The 15,601-nt window shown below is 35.2% G+C and overlaps 1 protein-coding gene across 2 annotated transcripts; it reads right to left on the minus strand.

The window, feature by feature from the left end:
- Window positions 1–740: 740 nt before the first annotated feature.
- Window positions 741–15,601, minus strand: gkap1 (G kinase anchoring protein 1). 2 transcript variants are annotated; one of them, XM_067395404.1, is made up of 12 exons: window positions 15,508–15,601; window positions 14,633–14,867; window positions 13,280–13,441; window positions 13,106–13,183; window positions 6,367–6,499; window positions 6,231–6,259; window positions 4,651–4,794; window positions 4,409–4,495; window positions 2,623–2,686; window positions 2,470–2,540; window positions 2,290–2,367; window positions 741–1,080 (listed from the first exon to the last, which is right to left on the minus strand). In XM_067395404.1, the coding sequence occupies exons 2-12, from the start codon at window positions 14,861–14,863 to the stop codon at window positions 1,039–1,041; spliced, it is 1,119 nt and encodes a 372-aa protein (XP_067251505.1). In that variant the 5' UTR covers window positions 14,864–14,867; window positions 15,508–15,601; the 3' UTR covers window positions 741–1,038. The 2 variants fall into 2 exon arrangements, with proteins under 2 accessions (XP_067251505.1, XP_067251506.1); XM_067395405.1 differs by lacking the exon at window positions 13,106–13,183.

Below are 15,601 nucleotides of genomic sequence, written 5' to 3' on the forward strand. Positions count from 1 at the left end.
CATGCAATGTGTGTAATGAATCCAGTATACTGGACATCAAATGTCCACTCAAAGAAAAATAAATATGCTATAATTTATTTTTACATGTTAATATATTTTCTAATTTAAATATGGTCATTCTATGTACAATAGTACAAATGTATTTCAGATAAAAAATATGGGATATTTTTAATTAAAATAAAAATGATTACATTAAAATTAAAAATAACCCAGTGTCAAGTGGTCTCATGCGGACTAAAAAAAAAACATTCTTCCACAAATGACCAATCCATGTTCTCCGAGTTAAATAAAAATACCCAGAAGTTGACCTGACAACACAACTTCTGTAATATGCCAATAAAATCTTAAATACATTTCTCCAATATATTGGTCATTTAGAAGGACACATTTATATAGGATCCCCTTCAAAGAGAATCTTGCTTTTTAACGAATATCAAATATACATTTACACAAATATTAATAAACAATTTGCAAAAAGAGTATACTATTAATGTACCTAAATAATCGTAAACACACATATAAATAAAATATTTGAATATACTACTGTATATATCAAATTAGATCACATGTAAAGTGATAAAACGTGTCGTTTTCAATGTCCTATTTTTATTATGCGTTTGTCTCATATCCCATTCTGATAATTATGGATTTAATGAGCAAAGACTTTGGATACATTCATTAAACAACAATTGTTTCAAATAAACAACTAACACACTAAGAAAGATAAGATTAACATCTTTATTGAAAAGAATTCCAGATTGTATGCCTTTCATTGATAGTGCACAGAACAGAAGTGGATTTATTCTACAGTTTAAATCCAGTGGCACTGACAGATGAACGTCCGTTCCAGAGAAAATCATCCTCTGTTGTCATCATAAGCCACGGTGATCAGAACTGTGCAGCAATAAGCAGGAAAACAAAATGCATGTATGATGGTGGTAGTTTGGTTAAGAGTGTGTGTGGTGTTTTGAACAGATATTAAAGATATTAGCAGCTTGACAAAAGGCATTCAAGCTGTCTGTCCTTTAACATGCATCTTCATACATCCCCTTCTGATGCTTTTTTACCCTTCCGGTTCCCCTGTAAAAAAGAAATTACAAACACTTTTAATTAAGATACTGGTGATGTCATGTTTATTTCTCACTGTAGGATGCGTCTAAACAAACAATGTTATGCTCATATTGATGACAATTTGACAATTAAAAAAAAACTAAAAAAATCCAGTCCAGATGTAATTTTGATTAAATTCAACATATGTATTAAAATCTAAAATATAATGAATTAAATGAAAATATATTACATATATTTTGTATTATCAAAATTAAAACACACACATATATACATATACAAAATATATATATATATATATATATATATATATATATATATACATATACAAAATATATATATATATATATATACATATACAAAATATATATATATATATATATATATATATATATATATATATATATATATGTATATATTCTTTTGTATATATATATATATATATATATATTATTGAAATGATACTCTTAATATGAAACTAAAACCACCAGTAGGTGTCAGCAAGTCACTGTCTTAATGAGTGAGTCATTCAGTCATTCATTCAAATGATTCATTCAAATGGCTGATTCCTTCAGAAGTGAAGCTAGTGACCGTCATGAATGGGTCACTTAATCATTGTATTACTTGATTCATTTAAATCCTCAGATTCAGTAATGAAACACGGCTGTGTGTTGCTCAGAGACACACAACAGCTCTGCTGTGGCTTTGTTTGGAACTATCTTCATTAGCAAAATTGAGCAAAAACAGTTCAATGATCAACAAGCCGTGATCAAAATTAACGCTAGAGATTTCTTTGTTGTCCACCATTTTAGTCCCACATGTAATTCAGCTCACAGTCACCGAAAGTGTATGGGTTGATGATGTAAAACTCTGGACAAGTTGTTCATGCACACGTCTGTTTTTAAAGCGTCTTGACTGTCGGACAGTCTGACATAAATGACAGATAAGATCCCACAGTGTGACATGAGGATCATGTTCGTACAGTCTGACAAGCAACAGTCGCAAAGGACTATTGTAAATCGTACAGTGTGCACCTGGCTTAAAGCTACTGAATTTGTTCTAGATCATTAAATGGGATATAATGGTGCCTTGGAATTGGGTCCAAAAAAGAGGTCAAAAACTGTCTGCACTGAGACCCCGACACATTTCAGATACACTCATGAAGTTCTGCGGTACATATGCTAGAATGTGATAGTCATTGCAGGTTTGGATGCATCATACCTGATGTTTCGGTTGCTCTGACTGTAAGCCCTTCACTTTTGACCTCTCTTGCTCCAGAGCTGTGTGTAATTGTGACACCTAGAAAGGGGAAACAAAATTTGGTATGCTCAAAATATCACAACACAACACTAACATTAAGGCAAGTGCCTCCAGAGAACGACTGAATGTACAGACACACACCTGCGAGGACAACTCCTCTTTAATGTTTAGGAGCTCCTCCACCTGCAGCAGAATTTCAGCTTTGTCCTTCACTGAATATAAATAAATGTTATAAATAACCAGAATAAATGCAAGATTTCAGTCTGTCTGCTGTAATTGCTGTCCTGCACTTACTTTCTCCCTGTTGAAGCATTTTAAGCAGCTGACCGTTTCTGGCCTTCACTTCCTTGTATCTTTCCTGAAAAAGACAGAAAGATACTGTTAATCAGACTGAAATCATCAGTTGTTAATTGAGCATTAGTCAAAAAGACAGGCCACAAACACATTTCACCAGAGACAGCAGTACATCAAAATCAGCAGAACAGTTATTTACTAAATTAATTCTAACTTAGACAAAATGTCTTTTCTTATGCTGATTACTGCCCTTGATATTGTTATTATTATTGCCAACTAATGTAATTCACATTCAAATAAAATGTGTGTGCATGCCATATTTACACCAGTCACTTTAGTTGAACATGAGTTTTGTACTCTCAGTGTCAATGTCTACACAAGTGACAAAAATTAACTTTTCTATTAAGGTGCAATGTTTGCCCCTTAAAATGATTTCTCAGATTTTTTTAAATTTACAGCAATTTTTTCTAACATTTTTTAAAAATCTTATTTTGTCAAATTCTTAAATTTAATAAAATTCAATTACAATAATACGACACTATAAGCTGTTACCATTTAAGATTAAAATCAGCAAAATCCACCTTTTAGTCACAGTGAGTCACTCAATCAATTATCCAACCATTCATTCAGGAAAGAAGGAAGTGACTCTCTTCACTGGGTAATTCGCCCTATTTGAACGCAACTGATTTTCTAAACATCTGAGCTACAATTCTTATTACCCAACGTCTGTGATTTCATGTACTAATTCGGACGAGACTAACATCTTTGTGTTTATTACAGAGGTGTGAGTGTGCGTTTTCTATATGTGGGCCTTGCAGAAGGTCATCTGCTGTGCTTGCGTGCATCACGTACATGACTCATATGACGTATATGTCTTGTAATTATTTATTTATATAACTGTAATTTTACACCTTAATTACCGGTAAAATATTTTAAATTTAACATGAGGTTATAGAAGTGGCGATTTATAATAAACCCACATAAGTGAACAGAGATATCTAGACAAATACCTGAATGATAATATGGGCAGTCTTTGCAGTTTCCTCAATTTGGCTATATTTATTAATTTCATCATTTTATTTTTTTTGTCGGATAACATCCATATTGAAATGAAATGAAAGCATGCACAGATTTGTGCACAACCAGTAGCTCAGGTAGATCAAAAAACACAAGGAGAAACGTGAGAATAACACAATATTGACAATCACACACATTCGCATTAGAACTGGATTAGATTTCTTAGAGGACCATTGATAGCTGAAAAAAATTTTGCATTGAAATATTTACTGAGGTTGTGTGTGAGAATACACAAACTGCTGGAGTCGTAATCATGTTTTTTTTTGGGTTTTTTTTATTGTGCAGCCCTATGACACGGCTAAATGAAAAATTAGCATTTCTAAAAACATCAAGATTTAAATTTAAAAAGGTTAAAATTGGTTTATAACATTTTAGGCCTGGTTTCACAGAAAGGGCTTAGATTAAGCCAGGATTAGACCTTAGCTCAATTAGGATATTTTATTACAATTAAGTAGTTTTTAAAAACGTACACTAGAAAAAAACATTAATGGTGTGCATCTTGACACAAAACAATGGCAGTGGAATATTTTATGATATGTCAGTGCCAGTTGCCTTCTGTTAAAACAGTTCAAACATGCATTTTAGTCTAGAACTAGCCTAAGCCTTGCCAGGGGTTATTTTTTAAATGTTCATTTAAACTCTAAGACCGAAATATGCCAGTGAGAATAAAAAATGATGCTACCCTTCATCGCTCGTCACAGCTTCTTACCTCCCATTGTGAAATTGTCTTTTTCAACTTTCCAATTTCCTGGTCCTTCTTTTCCAGTTCATATTTTAACTGTTCAGTTCTCACATCCTGTGAGTTTCAGAAAGAAAACAAGAACAACAGTTTTGGTGTTATACTGAGCTACATTCTACATTATGGTACATCTGACCACAAATTCCACACTTTTCTTCTTTCATCTGGGTCAAAGACTGTGAATGAGTGAATATATTGGCAGAAAGTCTGACCTGCTCCTGCTCTGAGGACGTGTTGACCTCATGACCGGCGCTGTTGCTGTACTGCTCTCTGCGTTTGTCCCGTTGGACGATCTTGCTCACATCATCCTCTAGCTGGTTGAAAAACTTGTCGTCACGCAGCGCAGGATTCACAGGCTTAAAAAACAACAGGAAGACTGTAAATCTGACAAACACTTCATTCCACACTTTCAGTCAGTATCCACTAATCTCATGACATCACTGGAGTATCAATATGTAAAACACAGTATGATGTTATATCATAAGTGGAAATCATGAAGAGTTTAAATGTTTTGATACCAAGCACCCCCAAATACTGTACCAAGCCCCCTGAGAAGGAACTGAACTATAAAATATAAAGACAGCTGTATATTTCCATGTATAAATCAATTTATATAAGTGTTGCTACTGTTACTTAAAACCAAAACTATTAAAAATCCTTGTCATTAATTGAAAAAAAGATTAAATAAAACCAAACATAAATATTAGATGAAAAGCTTAAAAATCTAGAAATGTTGCCTTGGCAACTAACTGAAATTAACTAAGTTTAAGTACAAAACTTAATAAATTACAAAACAAAAAATCATTTAATTTTAGTTCTTTTTTTGTAATTTTATAAATTTTATTAATTAAATTAAAAAGAAAAAAAAAATGTAAAAAAAAGTTAAACTAAATGAAAATGAGAAATGTTGCTTTGGCAACCAGTTGAGATAAATATTTTTTTCTATTTTATTTTATTTTAGCTAATGGTTATTTTATTTCTATTAAACAATTTATGGTTTTAGTTTCAGTTTTAGTTATAATAATTCTGATTAGAAGTAAATTTAAATATTAAAAAAGTGACAAAACTAAATAAAAACACTAAACTTTAAATAAACTGAAAATAAAAGCTCATTCAATATATTAATAAATTATTGGTTTTTATTTAATAAATTATTTAATTTATTTATTAAATAATTTTTTATAAATAATTTTATAAATACATTATTTCATGTCATAATTGTACTAAAGACAAAGAAAGTTCATTTATAATTAGATTATTATCTGGAGAACATTTATTTTGTATTAAATTGACAGTATCTTTTTCTACTCAGAGTAATATTAAGACATATAAACTTCTAAACAGATTTTCTTTTACTCATTTTTAACCAGTTTTTATAAAGTGGAACCATAATGTTTATTAATTTTGTTAATGCATTAAATGTATTTAATATCTTAAGTTAACACTAACTTTGACAGCCCTAAAAATGCATGTAGTAATATTATTTTTCTCCCATTTTTTCTGTGGAGCCCTCTAGTGGCCCTCTGGGTGTTTCAAACCCTAGTTTGAAAACTCCTAATCTAAATTACACCGAGAACTAAGTGTTTATATGCAAATGTCGTTTGCTTGAAATATATAAAACATTATGGCTTTACGGGTATATAATTAGTCATCATCAGTTCCATTATGCTTCAGAAAAAGCTGTCAGAACCGGAGAGACCGACTCTACCCTCAAACCAGCCTAAACTTGTATGCTTCATATTAATTAGACCTCTCCCAAACGTCTGCTCACTCAAACTACACGCTCACTCACCTCTCTGTCAGGCTTCTTATTCTGCTGATCTGCAATAGAGACAGTCAGTTAGAACGGCCTCAGTCCCTCTCACACAGCACTATCGTAACAGTGATTTGTCCGCTATCTCTCTAGATAAGACAACAGCATTTCTCACCCACACCACCCTCCTGCTGGAAGTCTTTGAGAGATACAGTGACTCGTTTGTCTTTCCCCTGCTGATTCTTCTTCCTGTCCTTCTTTCCTCCTGCCTTTGTCTTTGGTGATGCCGTCTCTGTTTTTTCAGGATCCTTGAGAGATTTATAACATTAAACATTAAGAATCATGGAAAAAAGGAAAATGCTGAAATAAGTAGTGCAATAGCTGCCATTCATAGTTTCATAATCAACTGAATTATATTATATTGTACAAGATATTATAGACCATTTAACTTCTAATATACCACTCTAACCACAAGAGGGAGTAGTTACACTTGTCACTACATTTAAAAGAGCTAGAAAATGAACCTTCACAGGAATGAACATGCAGCATATTGATGTTTTGGCAGTGTGGAGATGTAGAGAACAGTGGGCTGGTGCTCAATACGCTTAAAGGAATTGAATATCTATCATTTAAATTTCACTCTGTTCCTCAAACACATTAACCCTGTAAAGCCCGACATGAAATAATAGCCATTAAAAATAAAAATAGAAGTGTTTAAATATAGGGATATTTATATGGCCTAAAAGGAAGATGAAATTCTGATAGCTTGCCATGTAAATCAGAGAGATCTTTCTAACAGTATAGAGACTACTTGCATAAAATGCATATAAATATCAGTTGTCACTCTATATCTCCCATTAATATGCTTTAGTAAGATGATATTTAAATGCTTACTTTTATGATCAAAGCTGTAGTTTTAAAGTATATAATGCAATGCAGTACAATGATGATGAACAAATAAACCTTTCTCACGTTTGATTTTTCTAAAAAAAAATATGAATGGATAATTGAGTAAACCTAAGTTTCTTCAGTCCAGTAAGTGTTCATTCTGAAATATTACCAACAACATAAAAGTTATTCTTACATTTGCATACTAAAAATCAGTAAAGATTTCATAGAAAAAAAGACACGTGAACAAAGACCTGAAATGGGACATTTTTACAATTATACTAAGGCCTTTTACTTGCTTAAAAAAAAAAAAAAAAAAAAAAGACAACAGAAGGCAAGTAGTAGATTGTCAAAAAGATTTTTCCTCAAAGTTGATCATAATGATAAATTAGAGCCCTTAGAAATTTGCATATAAAATAAGATACAGTAGGCTTTAAAGGGTTAAGAAGATTTGATTGTATTCTTCCAGTAGTTTTTCTTCCAGCAGTGTCCATCCTCACTCACTTTGATATCATAGAGGAGCCCTAAAGGTTCTATCAGTGTCTTCATGTCACACCAAACCCATAAGACTTTTGTTTATTTTTGAAATACAAATTAAGACATTTTAATGAAATCTGAGAGCTTTCTGTCCCTCCATCGACAGCTATACGCAACTGACAATTTGACTCTTGAAGAAGTTCATAGAGAGATCTTAAAACTAATCCATATGAACTGAGCGGTTTAGTTCAAATTTTCTGAAGACACTCAAACACTTTATATGATGTAGAGTAGGGCTGACCCTGAATAGTCGACGCTTCGATAGGAGGAGCCTGATTCGACTACCAATCTCATAGTTGAATCTTTGCAGAGGTGTTATAAAACGAGATATGGGTGCGCTCAATATCTGATTTTACATAGATGTACCGGTTTTCTCCCAAAAGGTTCATATACAGCCTATTATGTTAATGCATTAAATAAAAATGTGAAAAGAAAGCAGCTTTGAATAAATATTTTTAATGTGCGTGAATAAATCCAACCACCCCTCTGACAGATTTAAGTTTCACTTGATGAACCATGATCTGTGACCGATAGAGGAGCATCTTGGTGGCAGGGATTAAATCTTTAACAATGTCTGGGATAAGAAAATCTAAAGTGTAAAATGAAACTTTGAAATGATCCAAAAAACATATGATGCAAGTTGTGCCAACAGCTTATGTCCTACCGCTCAACAGCGTCAAACATTGCAGCGTGTTTCTGCCGGCCAGCGTTAACGAGCTGACTATAGTGCGCTATTTGAAAAGACTCAAACGGACACAGGCAGATCACGTGAAAGACTGGATTTTTTTTCGATCAGGTAGGGTACAAGCGATTTCAAAACATTTCAGCCGCTTCTAATTCGATTTTTGGATGCTGTGAATGTTTAGCTAAAAAGACTGCCACTCCAGTTTAGCGTTTATTGTCTCTGCAGTTAAAAAGACAAAGTTGACAATTCTGGCTATACTTTCGTTATTTTAATCATTTCTTTAATTTTAAATGATTTATTGATTACTCTGGGTTATCCAATTTAACTATTTGTGGTGTTTTGAATATAAGCTATGTTCCCCTGCACTTCAGGCATTTTGCAGTTTTGACTTATGACTATTTCATTTTTTTAATTAGGCTAATTTTATGTATTAGAATGGTATATTCTGTTCTAATTTGATTTTGTAAATTAATGTTTGATTAAACAATTGACCCTTCGCCAGGAGTTTGATTGACAAGCGATCTAACCAATCAGAACGCCGAATCTGCCAGTAGAACAGTCAGTATAACTAAGATTATCCTCGGTGGAGTTAAACTTGAAAAATTGTGTTTATTGACATCTTTCCGTGTTTGAAACAACATTCCTTCTCATGTTCATTTGATGTTATAAATGAAATAGTAGGAAGAGATGATCGGTTTACGAGCCTCGAGCTGAGGCGCTACAGCAATCCGTCACGACCATGGTCACGACACATTAAAGAGCGGCAAAATGTTTTTTATTGTTCAAATTTCTTAAACTACACAGTTTGAAAGATGGGACTTTGTTTAACATCCTAAGTAACCTGCTCTGTCTTGTCTGTCGACATGTTGTCAGTGTCCTCTTTGCTCCACGATGTATTTTTCACTGCGTGTGGCGTGCCAGCGCAACAGTAACTAAGGGGGACGGGTCTTTGTGAAGGGTCAATTTTTTTATTAATTTAATTTTAATTTTTTGTTTGGTGCATCGATGTTGCTAGAATAGGAAATTTAGCTGATTTAATTTGATTTGGCGACATATGAAATGCATACCTATCTGCAGTGTGGCCATTCTACAGTTATTTATATATATATTCTACGGTTTATTGATCCAAAATGTTTTTAATCCTTTTCTTCTATATCTTTGAGTGGTGTTCTGTACATCGTGGCTGTGAATGTTTATCCACATTGCCTTTCATTTGTTTAAAACGGATAAAAATCATTGTCAGTGTCGTCTATCACTTGACAAGCAGTTTGGTTGCTTTATTAGAAAGTGGTTTCTCTGTGCTGTGTGTGAAAGAAAATAAAAGTTGTCTTAAGCCGTGGGTATAGGCCTTAATTCATTTTCCGCGTCCCACTCCATCTCGTGCACAGTTCAGCATGCGGACCTTTCAAAGTCTGTGCGCACTATCTAGTGGACTGCTGTTTTTCAAGCAACCCCCAAACCCCCACCCAGCTTTAGAACGATAAAACACTGACAGCTAATCATAATCTGTACTAATTTAAGGGCTTGCGCATTTAAAATGGCAGACAGACATTGCAGAAAGCTTTAATCGCTGAGGTCCAGAAAAAGCCACCACTGTTTGACAAGTCAAACCCACTTTTCAAAGAAGTATTAACGATGGGATTGTTATGCCAGGCTAGCAAACAGTGTAACAAATTTACCTCATGTATCCAGAGCTAGTTTCGACAACATTGTCTTGCTTCCTTTAAAGTTGCAGTGAAAAAAGACTAGGCGCTGTTTTTATTCCACTATATAGTCATTCTGTAATTAATTACTCACCCTCATGTCATTCCAAACACTTAAGACCTTTCATCTTCAGAACACAAATTAAGATATTTTTGATGAAATCCGAGAGGTATATGACTCCTCCATAGACAGAAATATAATCAACACTTTCAAGGCCCAGATAGGTACTAAAGACATTGTTAAAACAGTTGACGTGGCTACAGTGGTTCAACCTTAATGTTATGAAGCGATGAGAATACTTTTTGTCCACAAAAACAAAATAACAACTTTATTCAACAATATCTTTTAAAGTGGAACTCAGTAAGATTTGCAAAGCTCCCCCTACAGGTTCCTTCAGTGAATCACACTGTTGTAAATACTCCAAGCGCAGCTCTGGACTACAATGACTACAACGCTCACCAGCGCAGTAGTTTTGCAAATACAGTAAAAGAAATCTTGATGGAGGTGGGTAATTTTCAAAATTGTCTTATAAAGTCATAATGTATACATTGTTTTTGAATTACCGTAAAGCATTTTGTCACTCTCACGTGAACATGAGGCGAGATTGTGTCGGGTCGATGCAGCTCAACTTGCAAGTGCTGTTTTCTGGCGTAGACGTGCCAGAGGGGGTTAGTGCATGTCTCAAACACACCACTACAAGTCAATTAACCATCGTAAGGACTTAGAAAACTATTTATGAAGGTAAAAAAGTTACTTAGTTCTGCTTTAACACGAGAATGAACTCAAGCAAACATGCTTGAGCTTCCGTTTGCCACAACTGATGTGCGCTGATGAATGTTTATATGTGAATAAAACCCAAATTAATTCTGTTCATCATATAAAGCGATTGGGTCTCTTCAGAAAATTTGGACTAAACCACTCAATTCATGTGGATTAGTTTTACGATCTCTTTATGAACCTTTAAGCTCTCAGATTTCACCAAAATTTGTGTTTCAAAGATAAATCAAAGTCGTACAGGTTTAGGAATGACATGAGGGTGAGTAATTAATGACAGAATTTTCATTTTTGGGTGGAAGTGTGGAATGTTGGACACTTAATGCACTCAACTGTCGCAGCTTTATTTACAGTACATAGCGGAAGAGAAAGGGCAACCAGACCCTGATGTTGGATGACAAAATAACCTTATAAAACTCATACACTAGATGCTTGAGTACATAAGGCATAGTATAGGTGCAAAGTCTATAGTACGTCATCATAACATAATAGATTTAAAACTATTGAAAATAGTAATATAATCATGTATTTGAAATTAGTTTAGTTTCAACCCTCTACAATGTGAGTAAAACACTTGCATATGCGACTAAATCTTCACTTTGGGTGACTAAATAATGTCTATCATTAGCCATTGGCTAATAGATTTTCCTCACCAGTGTGTGTGTTAGAGGCTAAATATAAGGTTTGAATAGATAAATTTTAACTCGCTGAACACTGAAGTTGCGTCCCAAATGACGCACTATACACTATGCACTTGTGCACTATGCACTCGTTCATGTAGTGCGTGAATTGTATAAGGATTTTTTTTTCTTATAATAACGGAGTCCGATTCTCCCTTCCTCTCCACTACGTAATTAAAGCTGTGACAGTTGAGTGCACGAAGTGTTCAACATTCTACACTTCGTTTTTTCCATTAATTTAGTGCATCATCCGGGTATTTAAAGTGCACTTTTTTGGGGGGGGGGAATTTTCAGTGTGAACGCACTATTCGTGCTATTTATACTTAAAAACATCGTAGAATAGTGCATAAGTACGCTAATTGGGACGCACCTTGAGCGTTTGAGAGTTTCGCTCTCCATCTGCGACCTGCTCAATGGATGTGCAGCGTACCTGTATTTGACGTACCGTAAACTGTAGTGTGAAGGCGCATGACTCATCGACGCTTTGCTGAAAGTGCTGTTCCTCAAACACACGCAAAGAGGAAAGCAACAGCAAAAAAAAAAAAAAAAAACATAACAAGATTGGACCACCTCCATGTTTGACAGTTGAGATGGTGTTCTTCTGCTCATAAACTTTGCAGCTTTGCCGAATGCCACTCTTGACCAAGAAGAACATAAAAGGATAACTTGAATATGCTTAAATTCATTTGAAGGGATGTGACCAAACTGGAACGTTTTGGACCCATTGATCAGCGGTACATCTGGTGTAAAAAAGGCAAAGCTTATGAGCAGAGGAAAACCATCTCTACGGTCAAACATGGAGGTGGTCCAATCTTGTTATGGGGGTTCTTTGCTGTTGCAGGAAGTAGAAATCTTGACTGCATAAAGGACATCATGAATTTTTTGAAGTATCAAGCCATTTTGGCAAAGATGGTGATGCCTTCGGTGCAGAGACTGAAGCTTGATGATCAATGGACTTTCCTGCAGGACAACCGTCCCAAAGTATACATCCAAATCTATTTAAGCTTGGTTCAGGGATCAGTTGTAGAATGTTCTTGAGTGGCCTGTACAGTCTTCAGATTGAACTCTCATTGAAAATATTTGGTGGAATTTGTAGAAAGCAGTGGTAACATGGAAACCAAAGACTATCAGTGAACCTGAAGCTTTTTCAAGCAAGGAATGGGCCAAGACTGCAGTAGAGAGGTGGCAGAAGCTTCTAAGCACTCACAGGCAGAGTTTATTGCAGGTTATAAAGAATAAAAGATTCGGCTCAAAATTTGACTTTTGGGGGTTGATTAATTTTGTACACGTATGTTTAGAGCCAATTTGATTTTTTTTTTTTTTTTTTTTCCATTTTTTCCCATGAACTTTACATTCTCAGAATCACTCAAATGTGTATTAATAAACTTCGTATAATAGTTTACTGATGCCTTTGATGAATTGTTTTTATTTTGTTCTGAGCAGCAAAATGTCTCGCAGGTTAAGGGGGTTGAATCATTTTGATTGCAACTGTATAAAATAGTGTATCAGTCTGGCGAGTAAACTACAAACTATACTAGCCAATGGCGATTCTATTGCCAAGGTGTGTGTAGAGTGTCGAGTTTTAACTTGATAGTTGCATAAAATTAAATTTTTAGAGTCGTTTTATTTAAACTATGAAAATGTACCTTTTTATGTTCCTCAAATTCCAATTTACTCAGAATCAAGGCCTTCTCAAGGTCTGCCTCATACAGGTCACTGGTCAGCTGTGACAAACACAAACATGAACATGTTTGCATAAAGCAAGGAGAGAAATGGGCCATAGGAAAGTCAAATTCTGGGGTTTTAGCAGAAAGGTTTACCTGTTCATCTCTCTGTTTCCACTCTTGCCAGTTCTCCTGGGGCTTGGAGCCATGCTGGACAGATGCCGGGTTGACCAGATCATTCGCTAAATCCTGGAGCGTGAGTGTGGAGGGAGGTGCCGCAGACTTCTGAGGGATCTTCTTAAAAGCAAGACTCCTGAGCTACAGTGTGTAACGACAAAGACTCTTTGTTAGTAGGCATTTAGCTGACGTTTTATCTAAAGTGACTTTAGCCCAAAACAAAACAACTAAACCACCCTCTTCACATGTAAGGATGTTAGAAACGTCAACACTGACTCATCATCATTGCTATTTACAGAAACAAACATGGGGCCTAACAGCCTTTTTAGAAAAAGACATAGATAGATAGATAGATTCGGCTGAGTCATGTAAGTGGTTAAATGATAAATGTTATGATGCAAGATTTGTAATTCGCTTAAACCTTTTCGAACTTTATGAATGATTATTTTAGGTTTAAGTGGTGTGTGTAAAGGAACTGGAAGCAGGCAGTGTACGAGTGTTTCTAAATCACGTATAGTAGCGCCATCTGCGGTTTAAAAACTAAGCTCAGAATCGATTCAAGAGACAATTGCAATACATCGGAAAATATCAGAATCACTCCAGATTCTTCATATCGCAAATTGAGATTCTATGTATTTGTCCCAGCCCTAACAGACATAGATAGATAGATAGATAGATAGATAGATAGATAGATAGATAGATAGATAGATAGATAGATAGATAGATAGATAGATAGATAGATAGATAGATAGATAGATAGATAGATAGACTGGGACAATAAATTGATGCATCGCGATTTGTGGATCGATTCTGAGATTTTCCGAATGCATCACGATTCTCTCTCTAATCGATTCTGAGGTTAGTTTTTAACAGCAAATGGCGCTCTAGGCTAGCTTTTAACCGCATGCTCAAATGCTCACAAAGAAGAGCGCCCGTGAATTTGCCTGAGTCTGAGAATGTACTTGCACCTCAGAATGCTTTTATGACGCGAAATTAATGTAAACAGCCCACTGCAAACACCCATAATTCGCTTTTTCGACCTTTATGAAAAATTCTTTTATAGAAGGTTCAAGTGGTGTGTGTAACGAATTGGAAGCAAGCAGAGTACGGCTGTTTCTAAAGCACGCAGTGCCATCTGCTGTTAAAAACTAAGCTCAGAGAGAGAGAGAGAGAATCGTGATGCATTCGGAAAATCTCAGAATCGATCCAGAATCATTTCTTGATTCGTGATGCATCGATTTATTGTCCCAGCCCTAATAGATAGATAGATAGATAGACATAAAGAGAGAGAGAGCCATATAGACAGATAGAGATTATATGGCACAGATAGACCTCGTTGGCTTCACTCTGCTGCTGTTCCTTCTTCCGTCTTCTCTTCTCTTTCTTTTTGTCTGCATTTTGGTTGGTCTTCCCGCTTGGAGATTTCCCAGAGCGAGGCTTTCCAGCTCCACGACTGGCCTTTGGCTTTCCTGCATCCGAATCGGTGTCAGAATCAGAGTCGACCTGCAGCAGAGCGAAGCGTGACGCCGTGGTGGGCACTGAGATCATTGCTGATGCCATCATGAACCTGCCAATGAGACAATCAACACATGATGGTCAGTTTGGATGCTGCTGCTGCTGCTTGACATGAAATGATTGTATCAGATTAGTGTGAGGCATTTCAGTGAAGTGCTGGTGGTCTCTGGGACCAAGATAGAAAAACATATGTCATATTAATAGCATTCAAGAATCAGTGCAATGTACACATTAAGGACAACTCTTTTCGCATAATATACTGTTAATGCACACTGTTAATATAATGCAATCAAATAAAACCAGCTTTAATTTGTATTATTGAAAAGCATTATTGTATTATTGAAAATTATCATTGAAAAGCATAAATCTGCTTGCTGCAGAGTTAATAAACACTTGTCAACTAGAATGTGTAGTGAGTCGATTTGTGCTGGATTCGTGAATTGTTATATTTTAGTCTGTTTAAAATGAACTGCCTACTAGACTAAAGATTTGGTTATCACATTATTCGACACCTAAAATGTCGCTAGCTTAGACTTTTTTTTTTTAGCTCGCCAGTGCTGAACACAAGAAACAAACGAGCCCTATCGCTTTCATTTTTCCTGAACGCGTTTCATTCCGTTCAACATGTCTTGTGTAAACCTGCCGGAGTTTTGAGCGGAGACGCCGTTAAAATGAACTAAACAAACTTTCACCTGGTTATGACTGTCGGTATCCTCGCCTCGGCTTCGTGCGAATGGAAACTGCAAACACAGGCGAGAGTATGGCGGCCTGAACGGACACAAAAGC

This window comes from Chanodichthys erythropterus, chromosome 9 (genome assembly GCF_024489055.1).
Source record: "Chanodichthys erythropterus isolate Z2021 chromosome 9, ASM2448905v1, whole genome shotgun sequence".
Taxonomy (NCBI): Eukaryota; Metazoa; Chordata; class Actinopteri; order Cypriniformes; family Xenocyprididae; genus Chanodichthys; species Chanodichthys erythropterus.

Excerpts from the sequence above, each read along its gene's own strand:
- gkap1 (XM_067395404.1), bottom strand. The coding sequence starts at position 14,863 with ATGATGGCATCAGCAATGATCTCAGTGCCCACCACGGCGTCACGCTTC. Across the intron at positions 4,795-6,230 it reads ATAAGAAGCCTGACAGAGAG|CCTGTGAATCCTGCGCTGCG; the intron begins GTGAGTGAGCGT and ends TTGTTTTTTAAG. Across the intron at positions 1,081-2,289 it reads CAGAGCAACCGAAACATCAG|GGGAACCGGAAGGGTAAAAA; the intron begins GTATGATGCATC and ends TCTTTTTTACAG.